This window comes from Drosophila biarmipes, chromosome X, assembly GCF_025231255.1.
Source record: "Drosophila biarmipes strain raj3 chromosome X, RU_DBia_V1.1, whole genome shotgun sequence".
Classification (NCBI taxonomy): Eukaryota; Metazoa; Arthropoda; class Insecta; order Diptera; family Drosophilidae; genus Drosophila; species Drosophila biarmipes.
In genome coordinates, this window is record NC_066611.1 from 9,816,991 (window position 1) to 9,844,814 (window position 27,824).

Here is a 27,824-nt window from a genome sequence, read left to right on the forward strand (position 1 = left end):
CTATTTAGATGACTGTATATATTTTCTATACTAAAATAATTTCGTTTGGATAATCAAAAATGTGTGTTTTTGTGTTTTCCTGGAATTTTTAGGAGTTAAAAAAAAACCGAAAACACAATTTGTTGGTTCTCACAAGGAAATCATTTTATATCCTTTTCTTGGAGACCGTTTTCCTGGCCCAATTCGTGATTACTGCATCAAAATAAATAAGGAACCTAAGCTTTCATTCTAGCATTCTTATAATTCTTGGAATTGATGTGATAAAATTCTTCGATTTCTAGAATTGCTTCAAATCTCGTTTGTATGCTGTGAATTTTAAATGAGCGGCCTCCATTAAAATTTAAATATTTAGAAAAAATATAAAATATCGGTTACATCGATGTTTTCAAAGCATCGGAAACCAGTACATCGATGTTTCAAAGTATCGGAAATCGGTTCACCGCTGTTAAAATGCATCGGCATCGAGCAGCCGCTGTTAGATTTCGATGCATCTTAACAGTGCTGTTAAAGTCTAACAGTTGCCCACACTAAGCCTGTTTTCAGCCCAAAGGTGAAAATGCAATTCAAATGGGAAATTAAGAATATAAAATTCTTTGATTAAATCGTATTACCGTATAAAAGTTCTTTTACTTCAAATGATTAGTTTAGATTGTAATTTAATAATTATGTATAAGATTCCCTGAAATCACTCAACTTGTAAGCTTCAGGCGTTTATTTGTCTTGGAAACTTGGTTGTGGGTTTGATTTTTCAAGAAACAAAAGGAATCACTTGTAAGCAATAAAGATGCACCCGGTGGCACAGCTAGTACTTATTATCGTTCAACTTTAATCAAACTAAGCCTGCACTTAAAGGCATTACATTGCACAAGCTTGCAGTTGCTCAGTTCTTATAGTTATAGTTTGCACACTAGGGGATAAATCAAAGTTAACTCAGTACAAAAAAGGCTTTACAATTACTCCTACAACGAAAATGAATAGCCACCAATTGCTTGGATCGACATCCTCCAGAGGCATCATCCATCAGTACAGGGCTCTAGGTAACTTTGACAAGGCTGCTATGCCTAGGTGGCGGCTCATCCGTATGTACACTCTCGACGGGAATGGGCGGAGGACTGCCGCCCTCGTGCTACGCGTAGTTGGCGGAGCGGCACTCGTTCCACACGCGGCTCATCTCCTCGGGGTCGCCGAACCCGTGCGAGGCTATCACCGCGCTGTAGCTGTCCGGCCCGCGGTACGCCGGCCGGTGGAAGCGGAAGTCGTCGCAGTGCTGCAGCGGCACGCCCGCCTTGAGGGCCACGATGCCCAGGTGCACGTCGTCGAAGCGGAAGAGCGGCAGGTGGACACTGGTCGCGTACAGCCGCAGCAGCGCCTGGCGCGACAGCACGAAGGCGCCGGCGGTCACGTAGGGAGGCCAGCGATCGAAGGGGTACTCGGCGAGCGAGACGTACCACTTGCTGAACTTGTGGCGCAGCGGCGACGTCTGGAAGACGTGGCCCGCGAACAGCAGCTCCGGCTGGTGGCTGCGCCGGCCGCGGCCCAGGAACCGCAGCACGTTCTTGGCCGACACATAGTAGTCGTCGTCCACGAAGAGGTAGAAGTCGCTGCGGTTGAACTGCTCGCTGGCCCAGCGCATGCCCAGCATGGTCTTCAGCGTGTTGTTGAAGTAGGCGTCCGTGAAGTCCGCCTGCAGGATGTCGCCGTGCTCGCGCGCCTCCCAGGCCACGTCCTTCTCGCTCTCCCGGCCCCTGCCCAGCAGGAAGACGCGCCGCAGGTGCACGTCCGAGAAGCGGCCCTCGTAGCCCCACGTCCGCCGGATGGCCTCCCGCCGCTGCGCGTTGGCCACGGCGCTCTTGATCAGCAGCGTGAGGCGGGGCGGCTGGTCCGCCCGGACCTCCGCGCCCAGCGAGGGCACCCGCAGGTAGGCGAAGCGCTGCAGGCCGGACCCTCCGGCGGCCTCGCCCAGCGGGTAGCGGAAGTGGCGCTCGAAGTCCAGCTCGTGCAGGTGCGTCAGCAGGCCGCAGTAGTCCACCAGCAGGACGAGGGGCAGCGCCAGGAGGCAGCGCAGCAGCAGTTTGCGGAGCTTGGCCTGCATGGCGAGGCGAGTGAACCAAAACAAAGCAGGCGGCGGAGGCGGTCACACTGGGCGCGGAAAAATACCAGGCGGGGGTGAGTACACCGGGAGAAAGAATTGTGTTTAGCGAATATGTCTAGCTATGGCCAGCTGGTGTCTTTGTCCAGGCATTATTTAAAACACATTGCCGAGGGTTCGCCTAACTGAATCTAATGCTGGAAATTTAACACTTGCAAGTACCAAAATAATGGGATAATAAGCTAAACTTATTTTTTAATATATATTATTTTTTTTATTTATTTATATACATAAAGTTAAGAGATCTAGCAGCTAAGGCCTTAAGCTCGCCTGAGGTGTGGAATCATGTACATTTTTATTTACATTTAAAGTTAATACAAAATTATTTTTTAATAACAGAATTGAAATTATTCTATACACTCCTTACATGAAGGACCCCGCACCTTCATTACCCTGGAAAAATCAACATCATTTACCTATTGAATTATTTTTAAGTACAAAAGTATATCATGATATATAATATAATTTCATTTAAAAAAAACATCCAAAATAAGAAAAAATAACAGAAGATGCGGTTGGTTACACCAAAAAAGACTAATTTTTAACTTATTGAATATTAATTGCCAATAGGTGAACCCTTATAATAATTATTTTAGCTTAAATGTATAACTAAAAATTATTTCCCAAGAATTTTTTTAACTAAATGTAATGTTTGCAGAGCAGGAATTTACATTTTGCCAGCACTTGTTTACTAATATACAAATTATTATCTATATCATACAATTTAGGAATTTTGTCTTAAATTAAAAATAAATAACATTTGAGCACAGACTAGCCGAAAGCCTTGGTAGTTAGCGCAGTAATTATAACTTAGCTCAAAGTTTAGCACTATAAGCTAGATTTATTTGAATCATGAATCATTTTTGTTTTTAGTTTTAAAGTTTTTTAATTTTTTTTACAATCCTATTGAAGTAAAATAGTTGAAAGTATTTTACATACTGCATACTTGAAAATACCGCCAGCCCATTGAGTACCTAAAAATACCACAGCTTGCTGAGGCGTCCGCGGCGAATGTCAAACTAGCAAGAAGCAGCATTGCATATACAAAAATTCAAAAACATTTTCTGGCGAAATTCGAAATGTCCGAGGAAGTGACCAGCGACGCAGTGGCTCCGCCGGCGGAGCCGGTCTCCAAGCTGACCAACGCCCAGAAGGCGCGCATCGAGCGGAACCTGGCCAAGGCGCAGCGGCTGCGCGAGGCCAAGCTGGTCCTGCACCCCTTCAAGGAGCTGGCCAGGTGAGTCGGAGTCCTCCTCCTCTCTGCCAGCAAGATCTGCGCCTAACTCAGCCCCTCCCCCCCCAGCAGCAAGGACGGCAGCCATCCGGAGGCGGCCCTGGGCCAGGGCAGCGCCGTGATCAAGGTGCAGGGCACCAAGTACATCGACTCCGGCGGCGGCTTCCTGCTGGAGCAGCCCGTGCTGCCCGCGGCCCCGGGGGCAGGGACTGTGCCGAGCACGGGCGGCGAGGAGGCCCCGCCCGTGCTGGACGACGCCATCGCCATACCCGTGCAGTACGAGGAGTGCCTGGAGTGCGGCGACATGTACGCCGACTCCTACCTGCTCAACAACTTCGGGCACTCGGTGTGCGACAAGTGCCGCGACAACGAGGACCGCCACGCGCTGATCACGCGCACGGAGGCTAAGGCCGAGTACCTGCTGAAGGACTGCGACTTCGACAAGCGGGAGCCCCGGCTGCGCTACATCAGCCGCAAGAACCCGCACAACGTGCGCTGGGGCGAGATGAAGCTCTACCTCCACCTGCAGGTCCACCAGCGCGCCCTCGAGGTGTGGGGCAGCGAGGAGGAGCTGGTGCGCCAGCACGAGGCGCGCGAGGACAAGCGCGAGGTGGGCAAGGCGCGCAAGTACAACAAGCAGATGAAGCAGCTGCGCATGGAGGTGCGCAGCAGCATCTACACCAAGAAGACGCACGCCGTCCACGAGCACGAGTTCGGCCCGGACAGCTACGACGAGGCGGCGGACACCTACACGCACACCTGCCTCACCTGCCCCTACAGCGAGACGTACGAGAAGATGTAGGGCGCTGGGCTCGCGCTAGCTGTGCCCCAAGTGGAGAGAAGGTTGATTTGGCTGGAGGAGATGTGGGAGCGAGCGAGCTCCTCCCTACCCTAGTTTTGTAGCAGGGCGCTATGTTTGAAGGCCCCCAACTGATTGTTTTTAAGAACCACCCATGCTGCTAAAGAAATAGTGAAGCAGATCCTTTTTTTTCTAACTTACTTTACTTACTTATGTTATAAACAAAGAACTGAGTTGCACTCTGGAGTTATTTGTAATCTTGGCTGCTGGCTTATTTTCGAGTGAACGTCGAGTTAGTTTAAAGCATGCTACTGCCGTGAAATGAATGAAGTGTACAATTATCCTTAAACATTTATATTTCATTACTTACTGGAACGTTGTCGAAGGAATCAAGTAAATAAAAGCAAAACCAACTATCACGAGGAATGTAGAACATACTTATATGTTACTTTATAAAAAAGAGGAAGTGGAAACAGCAGACTTTTAAGGATGGTTAAGTCAGTAGTGGGTCTACCAAGTATTATTTATCCCGAAATGTAAGAAAGTTGAAACTGAAATCTCAAAATCAATTTTCTGTAATAAAAAATCTATTTTTTAGATGCCTTAATATAATTAAAGCTCAGAATAAAGGGTGTCATACCTCGTTAGACTCGTACTTTAATTTCCAATCTAATGGCATTCAAACCTAAAAAAATTTTATTTTTAACCAGTTTTGGCAAAAAAATGCGAAATTGGGTCAACAAATAAATTTCCTTTGAAGTCATGGCGATCGTTAGCATTTCAAGCAGGCTGTTCAAAACAGTCGTTCCTTAACCTAAACGCCTGGATTTGGCTAAACTTTAATTAAAAAACCTAAAAAAAAATCTCAATATTACTTTTCTACCATAAAAAATCAAAATGATAACTAAATAAAGGTTGGAATGAGGGAGTGGCACCCGTAGCTTAATTTCCAAACCAATGTTATTCAATCATAAAAATCGTAATTTGTTTCTCCATTGGTCAAAATTTTTTTTAAAAAAAGGTATTTTTCTTAAATTTTCAGGCATTTAATCCGAATATATATATTTAATGCATAGTAGGCTCTGGCTTTCAGCTTTCGCCTGATTGCGAACACAGTAGGCACTTGCTTTTACCTTCTCCCTGATGTTTTGGGCCCCAGTTCATTCGTCTCCGCGCAGTCAAGTCGACCACTTCTCCGAGAGCACTTTATAAATCCGTTCCAAAGTCGAAATTCGCCTTAACTTTCGCCATGATTCAGCTCATCATTTTCCTGGCCGGGCCCGTTCTCACGGCCATTCTGTACCTTTTCCTCAACCTGCCCTCGCTGCAGAACAAGAGCCGCGAGTTCAATCGCATCACCGAGGTGCTGGTGCTGGAGCAGCAGATCCGGGGGATGGTCGAGGCCGGCCTGGAGGACAACCCCGACGACGAGGAGCTGGCGCTCATCGGGCTCAACCTCATCGAAAACTTCCGCGTCGACGTGATCGACCAGATCCAGCGGGAGGCCGGCAAGTAAGCCCGAGCGAAGGTAGGTTCTCTGTATTCGGCTTCTACTAGCGTTACATGCAAAATATACAACATTTAGGCACGCTGGAAGTGAAGCTTGGAGTCGCATCTCGGACCTCTTGAGGTAGCACCCGCCCGCCAGCTGTTTTCGCCATATATTAAATAAAACTCTTATAAAAACTATTTAAACATATAAACCTAAAGCTAGTTTTAATGCCTAGTTAGGCAAAGCCTACATAGTTTGCAAAAGATGGGAACTTCAACTGATAAAGCAAGGCATACTTAATGAAATATGCTCAATGAAATAAATTTCATGGTCGTTGGTGTTATTTTTGAATTTGAATAGCCGTTGTGGCAAAAACCAGCTCCAAATTGGGTTGGTGTCTCCGCTTACCTATCGATATCAATGCTTCGATAGACCACGCTTTCCCAGCGTTGCCACACGTTCAATATTTAATAGTATCGGTGCCGATAGTTTTCGACCTGCTCCACCTCTCTATTCGTATTGTTTTTTTTGAGCGTGCGGGCGTTTCTCGGGGGCGTTTTTCGTGAAAATCTACGCACGGGCTTTTCGTAGTTTCCCGATAGTGACCATCCGTTTGATTTTTTCCGCTTTTTTTTCTGTTCTCCGCCACTGCGACTGGAACGGCGAGTTGGGGCCGCAGTGTCCGAATTATCTGTGAATCACCGATGGCCGCGGGCGGTGCAAACTGCACCTCTGTGGGCTGCTGCTGGCTGCCCAGGCAAGTGGAATCGCAATTGGAAACGCAAGTGCACTCGGCGCAGCGCAAATACAGCAAGTAGCTACCGGAATCGCAATAAACAATCGCATTCAGGCAGGATATATGGGCGTATAGGAGCTGGAAGTTGGAAGCCTTGGATTGGGAGCTATTCGAATTGGAATTGAAATCGTAACTGGAGTTGGAGTGCTGGGCGTGCGAGCGAAAGAGAGGGCGCGAGGCAGCAGTCACACAGGCACACAAAGCCAGCCCACACACTCGCCGCTGCAGTGCATAAAACTCCGAACTTCGCCTCTCTCTCTCTTCGCCTCGTTTCGTTGGCTCTCTGCCCGTCGCTCGCCCACGCAACGCAACGAGCGAGAAGGAGCGCAAGGGAGCGGGCTGGAGTGCGAGAGAGCAAGGAAGTGGTTTTTCCACCGAAAATATGGACAAAGGCAGGCTGCAGAGTTAGCTGAAAAGACGGCCGAAACGAGACGCAAACAGAAACAGAAATAGCGGTTAACTGAGCCCCTACTGCGAATCGTTGAAATTCAAGACGGATCGCTATCGCATTTCTTCAATTATGTCTGTTTCGCTTTTCATTCCGCTGCAATAAGCGATCGCCGCACACAGAGGGCAGCACAGGAGAGAGAGGGAGCAGGGGCAGCAGGAGACGGAGCCAGAGAAAGAGGAAGAGAGAGAGAGAGAGAGAGAGTGCGTTCTCGATTGACGACTCCACTCCCACTCCCACACACACACCCCCCGCCCCCGTCCCCATAATTACTATGGATTGCGGTGGTATTGCGGCACATCAGCAACAACAACTACAGCAACAACTGCACTTACTCCAGCAACAGCTACAGCAACAACAGCACCACCAGCAGCAGATCCAACAACACAACCTCGAGGAAGCAGCCACAATAACAAACGTAAGTATCTCCCAGTCCCGAGTTTCTCCAAATGTGTTTGTGTTTCTCGGTTGTTTCCTCTGTACTCCTCTTTACTTCATAATTCGAACCCACACAAAAAAAACAGTCATAGGGCCGAGCTGCACAGAGAAAAAATGGGAGGGAAGTGTTGCATTTACGATACTTATGATATAATTTTCATATAATTCATTAGTAATTTATACATTTCGTATTTTTTTCACTGGCCCATTATTTGTAAAGTAATTATGACCAATTTATCATATTATGTTCATAATTCTTCCTGTGAATTTTAATATTTACATAAATGATATCATTCCACCCACCCAGTAATAAAATTCTGCATTTGTAATCCTATTTTGTTTTTTATTTTTACTGGTCCAATAATGTTACTTTCGGTGTATTTTAATGCTTAAATTTATAATAGAATTTTAATATATTTCAGTGGAAAACTTCTACATTTTTTAATCCTATTTTGGTTAGTTTTTTAAAATATCTGATCCAAAGTTCTTAAAGTAATTATAATAATTATATGGATAATGATGATATGATATCAATTTATTATAGTTCAGCAATTATTTTACATATTTTGTTATCCCATTTTGTTAAATTTCTTTTATTAACTGGTCCCAAATTGTCAAAGTAATTAAGAAAATTATGATATGATATGATTCATCACACTGTATACATAATTCTCTCTGCGTATTTAAGTTTTAATTTATTGCAAAGGTCGATATCTATATACTTACTATACATTAAAAGCTGTATAAAATTTTAACCAAATTCAAGTGAATTATAATTCCCAATTGCTTATTTGCCAAGTGTATTCATCTTATTAAAACACAATACATTTCATGGAGCTAATTTTTGGTCCCGAATAGATTTAGTATTATGTTTTAATTTATAAAGTATTAGCCAAGTTGTAGGGCCAATTTTTCCACTCGGCTCATGCCAATGGACCGAGGAAAAATGAATAAAAACGAACTCGGAGAGTGGGATGATTAATCTCTAGACCAGCTGCTGGGCCCCAACAACAACCCAGCACTTGGAAAGCCCAACAAAGTGCCGACACATTAATTGGTGTACTAACTTTTTCGCTCTTTCTCTCGCTTCTTTCTCCGTTCTTGCCCCATTACTTTCACCGTGCATAAATTCTGAAAGAGTTGCCGATCGTTGGCGTTTTGTTGTTCAGTTTTTCAGTCTTTTTTCTGAAGTTCTGGGTTTGTTTATGCGAGAGCGGAGAAAAACCCGATTCCATTGCCGATGAAAGACGATGTGCGATACAATAGTGCAACAACAACGAAGGCGACCGGGTTGTTGTTGCTGCCCCTTTGTTTTTGCCGCGGCAGCGGGCGCTCGTCCGCCCCCTTTTGCGTCTTTACTTTCCATCAGTTTGTGGCATACCCCCGACAAGGAAGGTCCATTAGTTTCCGGATCAGGATGGTGGTAATACGCCGATAAAACAAGGGCTTCATTTAGCCATTTAGTTTTTATATTAACCGTGCATAGTTTTAACATTCCAACAGTGACCGTAACTGTACCAAAGAGATACGGACAATACGGACAAAGCAACTAAATATCTAGAATAATACCAGAAACTGGTGCTAATATCATTCATTTTAAAAGTTTCATAGTTAAATATTCCTTAACCATCTTATTATTTGGTTTTTGCTTTCAAAACGGTTTAAGGTGTTTTGTAATAAACGCAGTTGTCCGTCAAACTGTTTTCCACCTTTGTGGGAAGCTGCACGGTTTTCAGCACTGAAAACACACAATAAGTAAGTCAGTTGTACACAACTATCCCAAGGATGCCAGTCCCAATCCCACGACGTGACTGCGTGCACCTCAAGGATTCACAGCAGGACCCTGTCCTCCCGGTGCGTGTCAAATTTGCTTAATTGCGCCCATAGGTCAGCAAAATTCGGCAAAAATGCGTTTACCTACCCATTTCGGCTTGTCCAGCACGCACAGTTTTCATTTTCCCAAATGTAAATATTACACATCAGCAAAAAGGTATTGCGTACCTGTGTATGGTTGAATGAGCTGCTGTTTGACAGCAATAAAATTAAGAAAGGACAAATTGGGATGTAAAATGAGGTAATTTCGCACTGTTTTGCAAATACAAGTCGAAAGGCAATCCATCCACGAACCATATTTGTGCTAAAAAGTGCTATTTAATGTAACGTTATGTGGTCAATATTAAAAAAATAGATCTATACTATTTTCTATTTAAAAGGCATACTTTTAGGGTCATATATATAGTTCCTACAAAGGAGGGTGAAATAGAAGAAGAGTTTTATTAAATCTATAAAATTAAAAAAAACAAACAAATTATCAGATTTTTTTTTAAAGTTTCTTATATGTATTATTGGTTTTAAATTAATTCCTTGGTTCTGAATCTGATGTGAAATCATACAACGCTAGTCACAAAATCATTCGTTTTAAAAATAGTTTTTTAGGAAAACCACAACATTTTAGTGATAATACTTTCTGAAACCATAGAAATGGTTTGTGATTGTAAATACAAATATAGCCTTTTTTATCCAAACAAAAAGAATGCGAAAACAAAACAAGACCACAAAAGTAAGCCGAGTTAGCCTAATCTATTTAGTTTTAAAGCACATGTATCTGAAGGGAGTACGTGCCCTATTGTACGACAGAGCCACAGTACATGTTTTTGTATATATGTGAATATTTTCCGTACTACCCCCACTTTTCGCTGAGTGCACGCACTTGCATCTGCTGCCGACCAGGGCTGCCAACTCGCCTGCATCCGCAGGCCGGGTGGCAGCACTGGCGCTCTCTCGCGTTTGTTTTGCCGTGTGCTTCGTCGAGTCGTGAGTTCGCTTCCGAGTTTGTCGCTTTGTGAGTGCGCCATTTACGTTTCGACCGACGCGCGCAGGAGACGTGACATCGCAGAGCGGAAAGAAGAAAGGCTGGCAAGGCGGCACGAATCGAGACGAAAGCAAGCGAGAGGCGGCGAATAACGAAACTGCGAACGAACGGCACGGCGGATGCGAGTGCGAGAGCGATTGGAAAAAGAGCGCGCGCGGAATTCGAAGTGCACAATTATTCAATTTTATTTTTGTTTTTTTGACTTTGCGTTCCGTTTCGGTCCAAATACGTAGCCTCTTTTTTTTTGTCTTTTTTCCCTCTGGCTGGCTGCGTTTATTAAGTTCCTTCAAAGTGCCCTGATCCATTGTGTTGTGATTGCCGCTTTATATACACAAAAACAAACATCGCGAGAAGCAGAAGGAGACGGAGCAGCACATTACGCGGGGTAAATGAAGCAATAATTAAAAGTGCCTTTTGTTAATTGTCAGAAAAAATGGAGGGAGACTGGGTACGAAAAACAAAGAGAAAGATGGGAGTTTCGTGTTGGTTTTTGGCAGTTTAAGTTGGTTCAAAGTCTGCCGAAAGTGAAAAATCAAGTCGTCCCTTAGAGCACTATCTTTATTTTATTACCGATAACCTCATTTCTTTGTAATGCGTGAGCAAGTGCAGGTTAACAGTTACTAAACACTGTAGTAACGGTAGTTTGCATGTAAATTAACGCTTACCTCAACCCAGAAAAAATCAAGTTGCAGGTTACATTTATTCTATTAAATACAACTCTTTATATTATTTAGTTCCTAAAAATATTCAAAACTTACATTTCAAATGGAAAGTAATGGGGAAAATACAAGCTTTATAAGCGAGAAAGGCTGGGCCTTGAGTCGATTTTACAATTGTTTACTTTGTCTTCCATTTGTTGCGCCCTCGGAAACGGCTTTTAACGGGCGATTGCAGCGAAGGTGGCAACCCTGTTGGCCATTACTCTCCCTTGTGACTTTTGCCGGTTTTCCGCTCAGTCATATGTGCGTCATTCCACCCCTTCCCCTAACCCTCCCACGCACCCGCACAGCCACCCCCCGCAGAGAGTCACCCGCATTTTCGACTGACTCCTTGGCCACTCTATTCTCTCGCCCACTCCTTGACTCCTCCTTCGCCGAATTGGTCCTGCACGTTCGTCAAATATTTGCTCAACTCTTTTTAATTACATTACACACACTCACGCACACACACTGCGTTTACCCCTTTTGCGTGTACGCAGCCAGTGGCTTACGCAGGGGGTGCTTTGGGAGTTCAACCTCCCCCTACTCTCAAGGATTTTATAACCGGCAAATATAAGCTATAACAAGGTTATATATTTTAGATGTAGCTAACCCCCTTTGACAACCCCCTGCGCGCCGCCACTGGCACGCACACAGCCCAAAGACAGATTGTAATTGCAGATCTCTCACCGATTCAACGGGAGAACGGGACCAAAAAGAGAGCTGCAGTCGGAAAAGTGTGACTCACGGGCAATTCGTGGAAATTATGTGATTGATTTTATAGATTCCGAGAGGGGAAAAGGCACTAGGCCTAGACCAGTTTCGTCCATTAATTACACATGTACATATATCTGTCGTGGGCCTTTCTCATCTGACACATGGTTGAATTCTTGTGCCCCTGAAGAGACATTTACGATCCTAGGCAGTATCATCATATCCCATCTACAAGATATGTATGTATGTAGGTTCCTTACAATTTCGGTCTATTAAGGAAATCTAGAACTGAAGATTTGATTGCTTTTGAAAACTACACCTGGCTTTGGGGAAGTTCTGCGTTCCACATAGCATTGCTTACATCATTTTGTAATGACCCACTTGACCGAGTGATCCGTAATGGAAGTGTACTGCTGCGATTGCATTAGCCCTCTTTGTTGGCCGCCAACCACCCACACATGTTTATTTCGTAAATCCCTGCACGCAATCGTAGCCCAGAAATGTGCCATTCTCGCCCACAATCATATCTTTCTTCCAAAATATTTCATACTTCCAATGCGAGTTTAGCGGGGGAAATACAGAAAAGGTACTGATATCATAATTAAACGTATTATATCAAGTTCTTTAAGAGGGAATACGATCCGAACTTGCTCTGCGAACCGAAACATTTCTCCAAAACAGTCTATAACAGAGAGGGCCATAAAAGTTTTGATCACCTGATGTTCGAAGGTACGACTCTATAAATGCTTTCCACACTTTGGCTGCATGCTCCGGTGCTCTGATTTTTCGTGCCACCATTACCTTAGATTTTACGACTCTCTTGTTACACGCCCTGCTCTGCCTTGCTTTTGCTTTGTGCTTTTCCCTTTCTGCTTTTGCTTTTCGCCGAGTGCTGTGTGCTTTTACATGCGTTGCCGGGTGCGACATCGTCTGAATTTTTATGCGGCAACTGCTGCGCTGCTCATTTGTTGTTGTAGAAACTTTATTATCGCTTGTTTCCGTTTAGGAACCAAAAATGGGGAAAAATAATGGACGCACACAAATGCGTTTCTACGTCAAGCGTTTTCGTGGCGGAAAATGTGGGGGAGTTGAAAACGACAGTGGTCGCTTGAAGTAAAATAGAAGAGAGTACCGCGAAGGTGTCGCCTTTTAGGTAACCATAAGTTATTTACGAGGCAGTTCTGTTATGATAAAATGATATGTAGTTGGTTCCTGATATATAGGAAAATGTTTTCTAGAACTTGTGTGTATTCTCTTGCGGAAATGTAAAAATTTGGCTTGGTCCCCAAGTTGATGGCGAAATCGTGGTTTTTTAAATTTATGTTGCTGCTGTCTGAATATTATGCCATTTCGTTGTTCTTTATCTCCACCCACATACTCACTCTGACCGTCTGCATTTCGAAATGGGACCTTGGGACATTGGATCAGGGGTGTCGAGTCCGATTGTTCTCTGGGGTTTTTGATAATGCCCACTGTACGCTCCCATTTACAGAACCGTCTAGTATTTCATTTGCAAAAAGTAGCTGAACTTGTTGTTTAGCTTCTAACATTCATAACATTGAGTGTGCTATCAGTATGGAAATAACTCGCAAAGAGCACTTACACAACTGCGTCTATGAACTACTATTAAGAAAACAGTTGTTTCTTGATTGGGTCAATAGAAGAGTCGCAAATATGGGAACATTATAAGTTAGTTTAGTATCTAGGTCAAGAACAACCGAAGTGGCATCATAAAAGTAATTAACTCAGCAAAAGTGAGCAGATGCAAGGGGTTCAGATATCATGAGAACGGTGCAACATACTCGAAATGTAAGGCCCATTATATGATCCCTAAGTCTGAGTAACAAGTCCCAGTCAATGTTCCTAAAAGTGTTGGTTATGGAGAAATACAACCCATCGGTAATTTGTTTGGAAGTGCACTGCGTAGCATTACTGATCACTGGATTTTCAAAGTCTCTTTTCAAGACCTCTGAATATTTGATGGTGAGTTTACTCATACAATCGACGGGTCTACTGCACATTTGTATACCCAATTAGAGAGTTTCCCCCGCATCCATATCGTTTTCCCTGCATTCGGCCCATCATCTATTGATTCTTCCCCGCTTTCGCTCCCCGAGATGCCGCTGCTGGCTCTCGGGGTCGATGGGTCTCGTCTTCATTTCAAAATAAGCGGACATTTTCTTGTATATCTTGTATTTTTAGTTGTGGTTTTTGGTTGTGGCTCCGACGACTCCCCTCTGGTTTCGCCTTTCCCCATGGCCATGCCTTTCCTCGTTCTCCACTCGTCTTTGGCCAGCTGCTGTGGGCGTCTGTTACAATTTGTAAATTATATTTAAACACGAGCTGTATGCGTTCGTCGTCGTTCGATGCGGATTCGGATTTGGACTCGGATGCGGATTCGGATTTGGCTTGCGTCGGAGCAGATCGGTTTCGATCAGGAGGAAACTGCTGCGGCGGGAGTGGGATTGGGGACTGGGGATCGCATGGGATCGGGGTCTCTGTGTGCCACCAAGTGGGCGTGCAGTGAACCGATTTGGCTAATATATTGGATTTCGCCACACGAGCAAGCAGAGAGAGAGAGGGAACCAGAAAGAAAGACACACACAATGCAGTTGCATGGGGATTATTTGGCACACTGAACTCTGCGTTAAATAGGCCTTCGGTCACACTGTAAATCAGTAGCTTGTTCCCAATTTCAACCAATTTGGCTAATAGACTGTATTTCGCCACTCGAGCATGCAGAGGGACAGAGGGAACCAAAAGGAAAGACACACGAATGCAGTTGCATGGGCACTATTTAGCACACTGAACTCTGCGTTAAATGGGCCTTCGGTCACACTGTAAATCAGTTGCTTGTTCCCAATTTAAATGCGATTCCCATTCTGGTTCTCATTCCCATTGCTATTCGTATTCCTATTCCTATTTCTATTCCCATTGCCATTCCCAGGCTCAATGTTTTCGCTAATTGACTCCGTCTAAAGTCCGCAATAAACATTTCAGCAATTTAAAGCGCTCTCGTCGCACACACTCACGTTCGTTCGGATGTGTTTACATATGCCAGATCTAGATATAGACTAGATGACTGTATAATTTATAGATGGTCTTTAGCACATTCTGAATTCCGCATTCCGTTCCTAATTGATTCGGTTTGGACCGAAAAAGTTATGCGTGGGCTTTGCATTTAGCTTCCAATTTGCCGAATTAGTTTCTACGATATTATAATGCACATTGATTGGAGAATAGAACCGAGCGGCAGGCCATCTAGGCCAATGATTTATAGAAAATGTTGTGCTTATCGTTCGGATTATTTCCCCAATTCATTCCCAGAGGGGAAAAGGCCACCGCCACCACCCTCAATCCCTTCCGAAATTGATTGAGCTGTAATAAAAAATTTGTCAAAACTAAGAAAGGGTGGGTGAACTCGGCCATAAAGCTTGTAATCACACATGCTGATGATTTATAATTCAGGCCGAAAATGAAAATTATAAGGCCACGCTCTACTGCTGCACTGCACTTTACAATATCAACAAGTGATTGATGAGGCTGTGCATAGGAGTGGTGGATGAAGAGGGTGGAGGGTCTCTGCTCCTGGTCGAAAAAGGGCAGGAAAAAGGGAGGGGAACATCTCAAGTTACAAGCATTGTTCTTTTTCTCATTGCACTCGAAAAATAATCTGTAAGCGGACCTTTAGATGGAATTGTCACGTAGAAATACAGGCCTGAAGAATTCGCGCAGCCTGCCTGTTCTCAGTGACACATACACCTTTGTTCTACTCTTTATTTATTATTTTTTAACATGTAACAAATTAAAGTAAGGCTCTGGTTTTCATTCAAAAGGAAATTTAATGAAGAAGTGAGGGTCTGAAGAATTCGCGTAGGTGTAAAAAACATTCGAAATTTTACACACCTTTGTTCCAGTCTTTACTTATTAATATGTCCCGACATATTAAAGCATTGCCCTTGTTATCTTTGCATTAAAAAATAATATATATATCGAAATTTCACAAGAAATTGTTACGAAGAACCTGAAGAATTCGCGTTGGCAGTAGGTTCTCAGCGAAACATAAGAAAAACTCTAAATATTTTTGTTCAACTCTTTATTTGTTATTATTTACAAAGTCTATTAAAATAATAATTGTTTACATGGCCATCAAAAATTCGATGAGGCGCTTTTCTTGTGCCCTTGTCAGGGGGGTTTCTCAAAGTGTACTTGGGCTACGCCTTGAATGTGCGCAAATGGGATAACCAACCACCGCTAGAGGATGTGCTCGAAAACGCATCTGTTCCCGGGTCTACGACGACTGAGACGGCGACTATCTTGATCTCATAATCAGCGGTGTGTGGTGTGTGTGACTCAGAGGGGTTGAAGAAGCGGGCAAGACGAAAAGGAACCAAACTCAAACAGCGGACGAACGTCATCGGCCTTTTTTGTGCTGTATTTTGGGCCTTCTCCTTTCTGCCACTTTGCATTGTGTGCTCGGTGGCAGGTGCAACGTCTGCTGGCTGCCATTGTCTAGAGGTTCCCCCGTGATATGGGCACGGCGACGAGTTCGGGCTGAGTGCGTAGCAGCAGTTGCCCCGAAAGCGACTGAGGGGCGAGGCCTCGGATCTCGGATCTCGGATTTATTGTTGATTGTACTCCACAGGCGGCAGCTGCATTTAAGGACACGCGTCACTGGCCGCTCCTTTGCACGCGCCACACAAGGCCGGAGCGCGGTCTTCGGTCATCAGCGCAGATTTCCTCTGGGCCCCCAGTCGCGCTTCGTCTTCATCCTGTGACAAGGGTTCCTCCGAACCTCTCGCAAGTCTCTCAAGTGGGATCAGATGTTTCCCAAGGATCGCGTGTGTTGATTTAATGGGTTTCTTCATTCGCCTTCCGCTTCCTGATGAGTTTCAGAGGGTTCCTCGCAGTTCTGACCTGAAAAGGGATGTACTATTAGTGGAGCAGCTCTTAAGATGTATTCATGCTTAGCAAGTACTTGGAAACCAGGTTCCGTTGTTAAAAGATCCTAAAAACTTATCAGTTCTTCATACATCTAAGAACAACGGAAATATAAATGTAAAATTTTATATTTCCTTGAAAGTTGTGCCACAATTGTATTTTTTATAACTTTCTTTTTAAATATATATAAATATCTATATTTTTAGCATTTTTACAGAAGCATTATTATTTGACCTAACTATAATCCCAAATTTAATAGTTCCTCCAAAATCTCAACGCAAATGGTATTAAATTGGTTTTTCTTTATATTAATAAGGAGTAATATCAGAGGGTTTTAATACCAACAGAGCACCTCTATAGATAAATTTATGGTTTCTTATTTTATATAATTACTGGAAATCACTGACATTGCAAAAACAGCTGTATTTTCAGAGGGTATTTGACGTTTTGGAGCCTCTCTATACATATATTTATGGTTCCAGATCTTTAACGATCCACAATAACTTCTTAAGACTAATTAAAGTAGCGAATACTCAATGTAAGTCTTAAATTTAAAAGTTCCTCGAAAATATCAACGCTAATTGTATCACATTGTGTTGTCTTTTCGAAGAATAATAATTTGTGGGAACCACTAACGCTGCACAGAAGCAGTACTCCACTTCCTGGCCATTTGGGCCGCCCTTCATGGTTGCTCACTCTTCGGATCACCCGGTTCACCCGGTTGCATCGTCTTGCCTTGAACTGAACTCTGCGGGCTGACTCCGACGTACACAGACAAAAAAGGGGCCTCAATTCAAGGGGTTTTCGCCTTGAAAAGGCCTTTGTTCGAACAATACCAAAACAAAAAGCAGCTGTCAGCATATTTGGGCAGCAGTATATAAAGATCTTAGTGTAATATTGTTGTTTCTGGCGCCTTTATAACCTGTGCCATTTATGATTTCGGATATTTTCCTCGCAAGGTGACCCAAACTAAGTCAATGCCAGAGGCATTCTCTATGCCTGGGTTCTTTTCTCGTGGTGGAGACCCCCCCGAAAGAGGGGTCCTCCAATTAGGCTGCTTAACGAACCAAGCCCAAGCTCGAGCCGAAACGAACGGCGCAGAGCTAAGTGGAGTGGAGTGGAGTCAGAACCCAGAGTCGGAGCTCCGTTGCCTCTTGCTGGCGCCGATGGTCATCGGCCGAAATGGTGGCGTAAACCCAGGCACTCGCATTATAAATTCCGGTATTCCATATATACCATGTGCGAGGCTCTCGTTTACGAGCGACAATTTCGCCAAAGGAGCGAAGCGGCTGCTCCATAAGGCAGCGCCGAGCGGTGTGTGTGAATGGGGCCCATTAAAAGTTAAATTTAATGTATTAATTTATTTTTTCTCTGCCCGCCATTGTTGCTGCTTTGTCCACTCTTGTGTGGGGTTTTTGGCAACGCTGTTTGTTGTTTCTATTAATCGACTCCGGAAGTGGCTGTAAATGTCCACAAACATGAGAGTATTCATAATGCGTTTGGGCCCTGAGCGAAGAAGTCCCCGCCCATCTTGACTGACGTCAGTGGAGTGGGGCCCGGGGACTGTCGCTTTTAGTTAATTACTGGAAATATTATTGTAGTGCAAAAGTAATTACTTTGGAGGGTGAAACAACTCCGACAACGCTCCCCAGGGAGTGGAATGGGCCCAGGACATGCGACTGGGGTTGAGTAGGTCGTGAGTAGTGCAGTGTTTGACCACTTGTTAGCGGCAGTTGGCCCGCTCCAGATGGCAGCCCCGTGGTAAGGTAGGTCACCCATTTGACCCCCCGAACAGCCAACAGCCCCAACCCAGTTTCGGACTTGCTCTCAGCCGATTGCCCATACAATTATCGGATCCGCCAAGGCTATAATTGGTTTATCAGGGAAGTCATGCCGCCATATGCTCCGCCCAAGGTGAACAGCAGAAAAGCGATCCGCCAAGAACACTGAACTGCAGCATGTGAAACTTATTCACAGATCAACTGCGACTGAAACGCGGGGTTCCAGGGAAAAAAACCAGAGCGCGGACTATGGTTTACTTCGTTTCACACTTGACGATTGTAATTTAAGGCACTTTTGGGCACAGACATCTTAATAACAAGGCGATTTTATTGTCAGTAACAAGGGAAAACCAGCGAATAACTTTGAAATGTATAAGTCAGCGATAGCATTGAGGTTTATCGTGTGTCAAATTTTGTTTATAAGAAAAAATCCTCATGCGAGGGAAATTCCCTGTAAAGCTGGAGACAGGAAGCAGTTGAAATAGCTCGGTTTAGTTTTACCCGCTCTCAAACATTAGTAATTGTGCAGTTGTTTATGAACTAGGAGGCATGCCTTAGTGGAGAGTAAAAAACTTTAAAACTAATGAGAATATTAGGCTTTAAAAGGTGTGTTATTTTAAATGAGGTCACGTACTAGTGACTCATATTTGGATTGCCCGAACAACTGTTGGCAAACCAATTTAGTTCTTGTATAACTAGCTATAAAAATAAATATTTAAGTAAATTATTATTTATTTTATATAATTTTGAGTGTAGAAACAAGATTTTTACAAAGATGAGATGAGGTTTGCTGTTTAACCTTCTTGTAGCTAAGCTAGCACCTATATAGCACTCACCTTTTTCTATTTGCCTTTGGACTGTTGACACTGGACTGTGAGGGGACCTATAATTGTCCAAACTGATGATAGTGCTTAGAAAAGAATCAAGAATACAATATCAAATGAAAATGATCCCAAAAGAAGTTATTCAAATTAGCTCCTATATTATTTCGGTTGCAATTGTGATAGCACGTATGAATTAAAATTGATTAATGGTTGTGTTTTCTCTGTTATTATTCCTTTCCGCCTCTGTCACGCTATAATTCCCAATGGGTTTTGGCTGTGATTGGATGAAAACCGGTTTCGATCACTGGATAAGTCAGCAATAAAAGCTGTTGAACCATCTGAACTACATATTAGTATACTCCTCCTAGGTTTTCCCTTGTATACTGCTTGCTGTATGCAAATATTCCCCTCAAGTGAAATACACTCTGGTGATAGTTTCTTTCCCTGTATTGTCGAATGGGAGTGCAGTGGTGGACAGACCTATGCAAATATGCAAACAAGAGCCGTAAACTAACAGCAACAAATGGCCGGTGGACTGGGATTCTGTGTGGGGTCTGCTCGGCACCATTCCCATTCCCATTCCCCCTGGACTTCTCAATTGGGGATTCGTTGCTGCGGCTGTCATTGAACTTTGTGGACAGTCGATTGAGGCTTTTTGGGGGAAAAAGGGCAATCGTGGAGGTTATTAGATGCCGCCGCCCTCCATATGTGTATATTCTGTAGTCCGTACTCCGTTTCCCGTATTTATGTACATTTCTGTCCATAAATCAACGCTAACCAAGCGGGGCGACATATGCATTGTTGAATGGAACCAGCTCTCCAACCTCGTTTCAACCTTCCCCCCATTTCATCCACCTTCACACCGCATCGCATCGCCATTATCCGCTGCCCTTCTCGGTGCGTTGAACAGCTGACACTGATGGCAGATCATCATCGCAGGTCCCGGGTGGAGTTCGGTTGGGTAAAGTGCCAATTACCTAAAAAAGTAAAGTAAAAACAAAACAACAAAAACCTTTGCGAGCCACGCAGTGACTCATTCAGTCGAGCGTTGAAAAGGCCATAAAAAAGGCAGCTCCATCAACAGAAAGTAACCGAAATGACCAGTAAGACGTCGGCAGTTGTCAGCGCTGTCACATATTCCACGGGTTACATGCCTCGGATAGGTTGCAATCGGATTGGTTGTGAAGTCTTACTGAAATGAACCAAGTTTCCAGGGTAATAAAATGGTGTTTTAACAGAGTGTAAAACCATATCAAGTCGAAAACAGTTAAATAAGTGTTAAAAGACGGTGTAAAAAGGTGTAGTGTTGATAAGTTTCAAAAAATAGATTTAAACATTTTTAGTTTTGTGTAATCTAATAAAAGCCTCTAATGTATGAAAAGACGGTGTAGTGTTGATAAGTTTCAAAAAATAGATTTCAAGATGCACCACGTCCGTGAAGTCAAAGCTGTCGAAGGCTTAAAGTTAAAATTGTTAGTTTCTTTGTGATCTAGCAGAAACCTCTATTCTCTACAAGTCTGCAGTATCTCTTCCGTACTTCTCCTGCCCTTTCTCTTGGCCAATTGCCAGTCATTGTGATTGTGATTGTTTTTGCCTTTGCCCCCAACCAGTTAACGACCCCCTTCCCATGTTCTTTGTCGCTTTAATACGTGACTTATGCCTTGGTTTATTACTTAACACTCGCCACTCGGGCCGCCAGTCGTCGAGCAGTTCCAACTGCATTATATCGGGGCAATAGTACGGCGGCCCGAGAAACATCAGAAGCTGTAACCGGCGATAAAAACAGTGCTCAACAATCGGCAATGTCGACGGCTGCTGCTGGAGAAACGCCAAAAGTGCTGGACGGCGGGGAAGTCGTCGGCTCAGCTTTTGATTGCCAAGCGACAGCAGTATTAGCAAATGTGCACAGTGAAAAAAGAGGGTTTGGTTCGATATCATTTATAAAATTGCTTTGAATTTGAAAAATTGTAATATTATAAAAGACTAAGGCTAGGTTCGAATCCTACTGCGTCTTAGGAATTTTTTTTTAATTATTTGGTGTTTATGTTTTGATACTTTAACTTTGAATCTCCATAAAAATGGTAAAAAAAAGTGTTTTCCTCAAAGAATTCTTATTTTGTCCAGGCTCGACTCCCACTGCATTCCTATAAATATTTTTTTACCGAAAATTTCTTTTGGGTTTAATACTTCAACTTTAACTCAACCTATAACTATTGCAACCAAAATTTCCCTAAAGAACTCCTCCTTTGCCAGGTTCGATTACCACTAAATGATACTTTTTTTTTTTTGCAAAATCATCCCAAAATGTTAAGGGTTTGATACTTTAAAATCCCTCTATAAATATTTAAAAAAAATGTTTCCTAAAGAGTTATAATTTTGCACAGGTTCGACCACCGCTGCATTCCTATAATTTTTTTTTGATTAATATTTTGTAGATAAATAAATATTTCTGTGATTTCACAATCATTACCATTATCATTACCTCGCTGTTATATCGAATAATAGTCGTTTCGCTGGAGTCTGATCAGAAATGTGGCATAAAATCATTAAATTGGTATCAATTTTCTTTGTGTGCGACTGGTGTTGGCGGCGGAAAGGGGCTGTCGTCCAAACTGAAATGTGTAACGTGTTTGAAGCGAAGCTGTCGCCCAGAAAGGGGGTCCCACAGAGATTGGGCCGGAGGGGGCGGAAACGGATGGCCCAGCTGCATTGGCCACCGACGACAATCGCCAATCGCCAATCGCTAATCGTAAAATCGTCGGTCGGCAGCGGACGCTCCGCTGGGGCACGTTTCGAGCAGGCCGCCACAATAGCAAACGCGATGGGGAGCCCAACTGATAATACTTGGGCATTTCTGGGTCTCGTTGCAGAGCCACAGTTCCCCAGCCCCAATTATCATCTGGCGCATTTTAAATTCGAGCCATGGAGTCTTCGATTCACGGAGAAACGGTCCCCAAATGTTTAGCATACTAGCCTCGTCTCAATTTCGTCTCGAACAAATATTTCTGTGTCCAAACTGATCATTGTAAAACATGCAACAGATTGGAAAGACCGGAAGAGTGTTTCAAATCGATTGATAAGATTTGTGAAATGGAGAAACAATGTTATGGATAAAAGTGTCAATTTAAATATAGAAAGTCTTGAATCTATTTTGTTTTAAAAATAATCTCATAATGTGCTGTATTTTACTCTAACGGAGAAGATCTAAGGACTGTTAATAATGTCCTATCATTTTATATAGATATGAAGAAGTTTCCACTTATTTTTTGAATATAATCTTAAAATTCGAATAGTTCCCATTTTTCCCCTTATATAAATGCTGTAAGATAGAAACTCATATTTCTATATAATATACCAACTTTGTGATATGCTAATCCCACCCTCTGGTCTCCCCCATTCCAGATCAACCTTAGGGGCATCTTGGTGGGTGGCGCTGCTAGCGGCGAAGGAGTAGCAGGAGCAGGAGCAGGAGCAGCGGCTGCTGGTGCGCCGGCAACGTCGACGACGACGACGACGACCGCCGCTGGCTTCGTGGCTGGCGGGGATTGCCCTGTGATCGGCGCCGGTGCTGGCGCTGGCGTCAAGCTGCGCAGGCACAGCGATCGTCCCCTGACGCCGGAGGCCAAGCAGCTCTCCCACACATACCGCATCTCCATGGCTAACCTGGAGGACTCGCAGGAGTCGGAGCTGGACCAGATCCTGGGCGAGCTGAGTCTGCTCGAGGCGCAGATCAGCTATGGTGAGGCCTCCCTGCTGCCCGGCTTGGCTGGTGCTCCAATGGCCGGCGCTCAGGTGGCACCGCCACCTGGAGTGGCCACCCAGCTGCCCGGCAATGTCCCATCCATGTCGGCTGCCTCGTCGCGCTCCCATTCGCGCACAAACAGCAGCATCTCAGCGGACGTGAGCAGCTGCTCATCGTCCGGGATCTCGGAGAATGGACACGGTCTAGGAATGGGACACGGGCTCGTGGGCGGACCAGTGCCGGCCGGCATGATAGTTCATCCACCGCCACCGGTCGGCATGACCATGGGCATAACGCTGGGCGTTGTCACGCCCCGGGAGCCGCGCACCGAGTCGCCCGACAATGATTCCGCCTTTAGCGACACCGTGTCGCTGCTGTCCAGCGAGTCGTCGGCCTCCTCGAACACATCCCTGCAGCAACAACAACAACAGCAGCAGCAGTTGCACCAGCAGCAGCAAAAGCAGCAGCAGGCCGGCTCTGAGAAGCTCGTCCATGGCGGGCACGGCCATGGCCAGCATGGTGGCCAGCAGAGTGGCGCCAACAGCATCTCGAAGGCGGCCAAGATCCAGCTGGCGCTGCACAAGCTCGAAAGCGCCTCCATCCGGCGGCTGTTTGTCAAGGCCTTCACCTCCGACGGCGCCTCCAAGTCGCTGTTGGTGGACGAGCGCATGGTCTGCGGTCATGTGACACGCCTGCTGGCCGACAAGAATCACGTCCTAATGCAGTCCAACTGGGCGCTGGTGGAGCACCTGGGCGACCTCCAAATGGGTGAGTACTTTCAGGATTAACTCAATTAGCGGATTTTTAAACCTATCTTTTCCCTCGCCCCACAGAACGCCTGTTCGAGGATCACGAGCTGCTGGTGGACAACCTGATGACGTGGAACTCGGATGCCGGCAATCGCGTGCTCTTCCAGCAGCGGCCGGACAAGGTGGCGCTGTTCCTGCGCCCGGAGCTCTACCTACCCGGTCCCCAGATGGCTCCTGGCTGCCAGCACGACGAGCAGACGCGGCAGATGCTGCTCGACGAGTTCTTCGATTCGCACAACCAGCTGCAGCTGGACGGACCGCTCTACATGAAGGCGGACCCCAAGAAGGGCTGGAAACGGTATCACTTCGTGCTGCGCTCCTCGGGCCTCTACTACTTCCCCAAGGAGAAGACCAAGAACACGCGCGACCTGGTCTGCCTGAATCTGTTCCACGGCCACAACGTGTACACCGGGCTGGGCTGGCGCAAGAAGTGGAAGTCGCCGACTGACTACACGTTCGGCTTCAAGGCGGTGGCCGACTCCTCGCTGAGCAAGTCGTGTCGCTCCCTCAAGATGCTCTGCGCCGAGGATCTGCCGACGCTGGACCGCTGGCTGACGGCCATCCGCGTGTGCAAGTACGGCAAACAGCTGTGGGACAGTCACAAGTCACTGCTCGAGGATCTCTGCCTGAGCCGCGACGATGCCGTTTCGCAGTCAAGCTTTGCCGTGTCCATGCGCAGCGAGTCGATCTCGAGCATCTCGTCGGCGGTGCCGTCGCAGTGCGGCAGCGTATCCTCGGCCATCAGCAGCATGTCCAACTCGACCAGCGGCCGCACATCGCGCGCCTCCAGCAGCAGCTCCAGCGGATGCCTCTCGGACGACAACAACGGCTTCGACTCGGAGTTCACCACGGGCACCATCAAGCGCAAGCCCTCGATGAAGCCCAATCTCCCGCTAACCACAATGACACGCCAGCTGAAGGAGGTGGGCGAGATCACCATCTGCGAGAGCGCCGGCGGCGACGCCAGTTCGCCCGAGCGGAGTGGCACACTAACGCGTCGCCACAGCCGACGCAAGTCGCAGGAGAGCAACGGCAGCGGCACACTGAAGCGGCGTCCCATTCCCGTGCCCGTGAGCACGGTCGTCAAGCAGGTGGAGCCCATGGGCAGTGCCTCTTCCACCTCGTCCAGCAGCAATTCCACGCCCACGCCAACGCCCAGCATCTGTGCCAAGCCCCCGCCGGGCGATGCTGCCTCGCTAATGTGCTCGTCCACGCTATCCCTGGACTCGCTGCCGCCGCCGCCTCCGCCACCCGCTTTGGATGGTTCGGAGGACCAGGATGTGTACGGGTCGCAGCTATCGCTGGCGTCCCTGCCACCACCGCCGCCGCCCGAGGATGTGCTGGCCATGACCTATGCAGCACCGCCCAGTCCAGCTACTCCCACACCAATGAACAGCAGCCCGATGATCATGATGCCGAACAGCAACGGATCGCTGCCACCGGCGGTGCCGGCCAAGCCCATCAAGCCGGCAGTGAAACAGACGGCTGGCGCACTCAAGGCAGCGCCGCCATACAAAGCGCCGCCGGACTATGTGGGTCCCGCCCAGCTGGCCGGACCGCCACTGCCGCCGCCGCCACCCGCCCAGAAGAAGGTCTCGTTCGCCGACTCGCCGGTGCTGCTGCGACGCAAGATGTGCTCGCCGGAGCCGGTGCTGCCGCAGCGATCGCCGAGCACCACGCTCAGTTGCCATTCGAACTCCAGCGCGGGATCGGCCTACCAGACCTACGCTCCCGGACCGATGTTGCCGCCGCGCTCCGATCTGGCGCGCCTGTCCAGCCAGAGCAACGGCAGCGGCAGCGAGGTGACCTCGCCCAAGCGGCTGCAGGAGTCCGCCTCGAATCCGCCCCGCGACTTCCTCAAGGATCTGCAGCGCGTGATGCGCAAGAAGTGGCAGGTGGCGCAGAAGTGCAAGGCGGAGCCGGCCACAACGCCGCACGAGGTGCTGGGCTTCCGGGACTTTAGCAACGAGGATCTGCTGGCCGCCCACAACCTCAACTCGGGCGCCAACTCCTCGCACTACTACCGCGAGACGGCCAACGTGAGCCACTGGGTGCAGGAGCACTACGAGTATGCGCACAATGCGCTCTACGAGAACGTGCACGCCCAGGCGAGGGCGGGCGGCGGAGGAGGTGGCGCAGAGGCTGGCACACCTCCGTTGCCACCGCCGCCTGGCAATGCTGTGGCGGCCAAGAAGCGCCCACCGCCGCCGCCGCCAAAGCGGAGCGACAAGACGCACCTGACCAACCGGGTGTAGGGATCATCAAAATGGGAAGAGTAAGTGAATCAGACCCGGAATGCAGGTGGATTGCGACAGTCCACTGTAATGTGTCCCTTTGAATTTCATCAGTTTTCAATCCAAAACTAATTTATTTCCCTTTCAGGTGAATCCGCTCACACACTTGGGTCCTAAGTCTCGAAGGGAAGGAGTTTCATGGCGGAGCGCACCATATTTACTTGTCTACAAGAAAGCAGAAGCAAGAATCTTACAAATTCCTATTTAAGTCTAGGCGAACAACAGAGCGAGATGGAAAACCACTAATTAAATCATACATGCGTATGACTATATATATTTTCTAAGAATATGCTATGGCCACGCCCACTTCTCTTACAAAAGTATTACACATAACAGAGAATCAAACTGCAGAATTTGCTTTTAGTTCGAGTTTAGAGTGAAACCGCGTCAAAAGTGTCAGGAACTTGGAATAATTATTGAAAATGTTTCACATTTTTGCTGAATACAAATTGTTTTCTTTTTTTGTTTTATCAAATAAAATGTTGTTTATTAATTCATATTTTGTATCCTAAGAATTTAATTGGTTTTTTTAACCAACATTTTTTTATTAGCCCCACAAAATAGCACTTAAAAGTTTTTGTTGACACTTTTGGCATGGTTTCTACATCTAAATTTTAATTCATTTCGAAAATCGAAAAAGCAAGAACACAAAGCAGGAGCAAAATGCAAAAAAAAAGGAATTCTGCATTAGTAAAAATATTTAAGCTAAATTTTAGTTTGTAAAAAGAAGGGAAAATGCATTTTAAAGCAATAGTGCATTATTTAAAAAATACTAAATTAGCGTTAGATAAGTGTACAATGTTTTTATATATACATGCACTTTTTTAACTGTTCAGTTGCTCTTAGTATTGATTTTATATATTTTTTTTGCGATAAACTTTGTAAACGGTAGAGTGAACGTTTTGTAAGCGCATGAAATGCGCTGCGCTAGCAAAGGAAATGCCTTATAAAGCATATAAACCTAAATAGGGGAAGCCCTGCATATACACCTAATATATATTGATCCACACATATGTGCGTTGGTATATCCAAATTATTTAATCTGTTTAAAGCGATATTATTATATTTATCCAAAAATTGTATTCCACTTTGATTGTTCAGTTTAAATAACCAAGTGCTTAGTTTTCAAAAGATTTGTCAAGTTCCTCAATAGTGTTAAATTTATCATTCTCTTTGTACTTATCGCCAACCACAGATAAATCAGACAGATCAGCCATAAAATGCAATTTGTATGTGCAAATCAAACTATTTAAATTGAGGGCAATAAGAGAAATGGAATCAATTCTGTACACAAATCAAATATGTAATTGTAATTGTAATAATATATAAATTAATCTTTTGGTACTCTTCGTTTACGAATTTTGTTTCTCAACGTGTAATTGTTTAAGCGTTCCTATAGGTTCAATTGTTCTATGCATGCTGGTATTGAATAGGTTCAGTAAAGCTTAAATAGTTGCTGTGCACTAGGCAAAACAAATATGCGCAGAATAGCTATCGATTCTTTATAATCGACAAACATATATCTTGCAATCTTTAAGTATCATAGATGGATTATGTAATTGCTCATTTCTGTAATTGTTTTTGTGTAGTAACTTGTTTGCCATTTGTTTTGTATGTATTTTTGTGTACAGCCAGAGACAGCCATATATAAATATATATAAACATAATTGTAAAAGCCTGGTTGAATAATTAATTTCAGTTTAAATGTATGTTAAATCAAACCTAGACTATTTTGGTCCCAATACACATTGCATACATATACTACTGTATGAAGTACACATCGGAATGTGTAA

General features: G+C 45.3%; 3 protein-coding genes and 1 long non-coding RNA gene across 5 annotated transcripts in view; 2 read left to right on the forward strand and 2 right to left on the reverse strand.

The window, feature by feature from the left end:
* Positions 1-686: 686 nt before the first annotated feature.
* On the reverse strand, positions 687-2,128 carry LOC108023952 (beta-1,3-galactosyltransferase brn). The gene has a single exon (XM_017093645.3). It carries the CDS (start codon positions 2,090-2,092, stop codon positions 1,127-1,129), a length of 966 nt encoding a protein of 321 aa, XP_016949134.1. The 5' UTR covers positions 2,093-2,128; the 3' UTR covers positions 687-1,126.
* A 1,009-nt stretch (positions 2,129-3,137) lies between these two features.
* LOC108023953 (DNA repair protein complementing XP-A cells homolog) lies at positions 3,138-4,601 on the forward strand. 2 transcript variants are annotated; one of them, XM_017093646.3, is made up of 2 exons: positions 3,138-3,386; positions 3,453-4,601. In XM_017093646.3, exons 1-2 carry the CDS (start codon positions 3,229-3,231, stop codon positions 4,183-4,185), a joined length of 891 nt encoding a protein of 296 aa, XP_016949135.1. In that variant the 5' UTR covers positions 3,138-3,228; the 3' UTR covers positions 4,186-4,601. The 2 variants fall into 2 exon arrangements, with proteins under 2 accessions (XP_016949135.1, XP_043949565.1); XM_044093630.2 differs by having other exon boundaries at positions 3,456-4,601.
* A 2,282-nt stretch (positions 4,602-6,883) lies between these two features.
* LOC108023974 (abnormal cell migration protein 10) lies at positions 6,884-27,375 on the forward strand. The gene is made up of 4 exons (XM_017093698.3): positions 6,884-7,336; positions 22,589-23,696; positions 23,762-26,012; positions 26,120-27,375. Exons 1-3 carry the CDS (start codon positions 7,193-7,195, stop codon positions 25,990-25,992), a joined length of 3,483 nt encoding a protein of 1,160 aa, XP_016949187.1. The 5' UTR covers positions 6,884-7,192; the 3' UTR covers positions 25,993-26,012; positions 26,120-27,375.
* The window catches only part of LOC127011456 (uncharacterized), a 44,683-nt gene continuing 32,644 nt past the window's right edge, over positions 15,786-27,824 (reverse strand). The window contains exons 2-3 of the long non-coding RNA XR_007764457.1: positions 19,199-20,378; positions 15,786-16,557 (exon numbers count right to left, since the gene is read on the reverse strand). This is a non-coding gene — a long non-coding RNA (uncharacterized LOC127011456). The remainder of the gene's footprint in view (positions 16,558-19,198; positions 20,379-27,824) is intronic.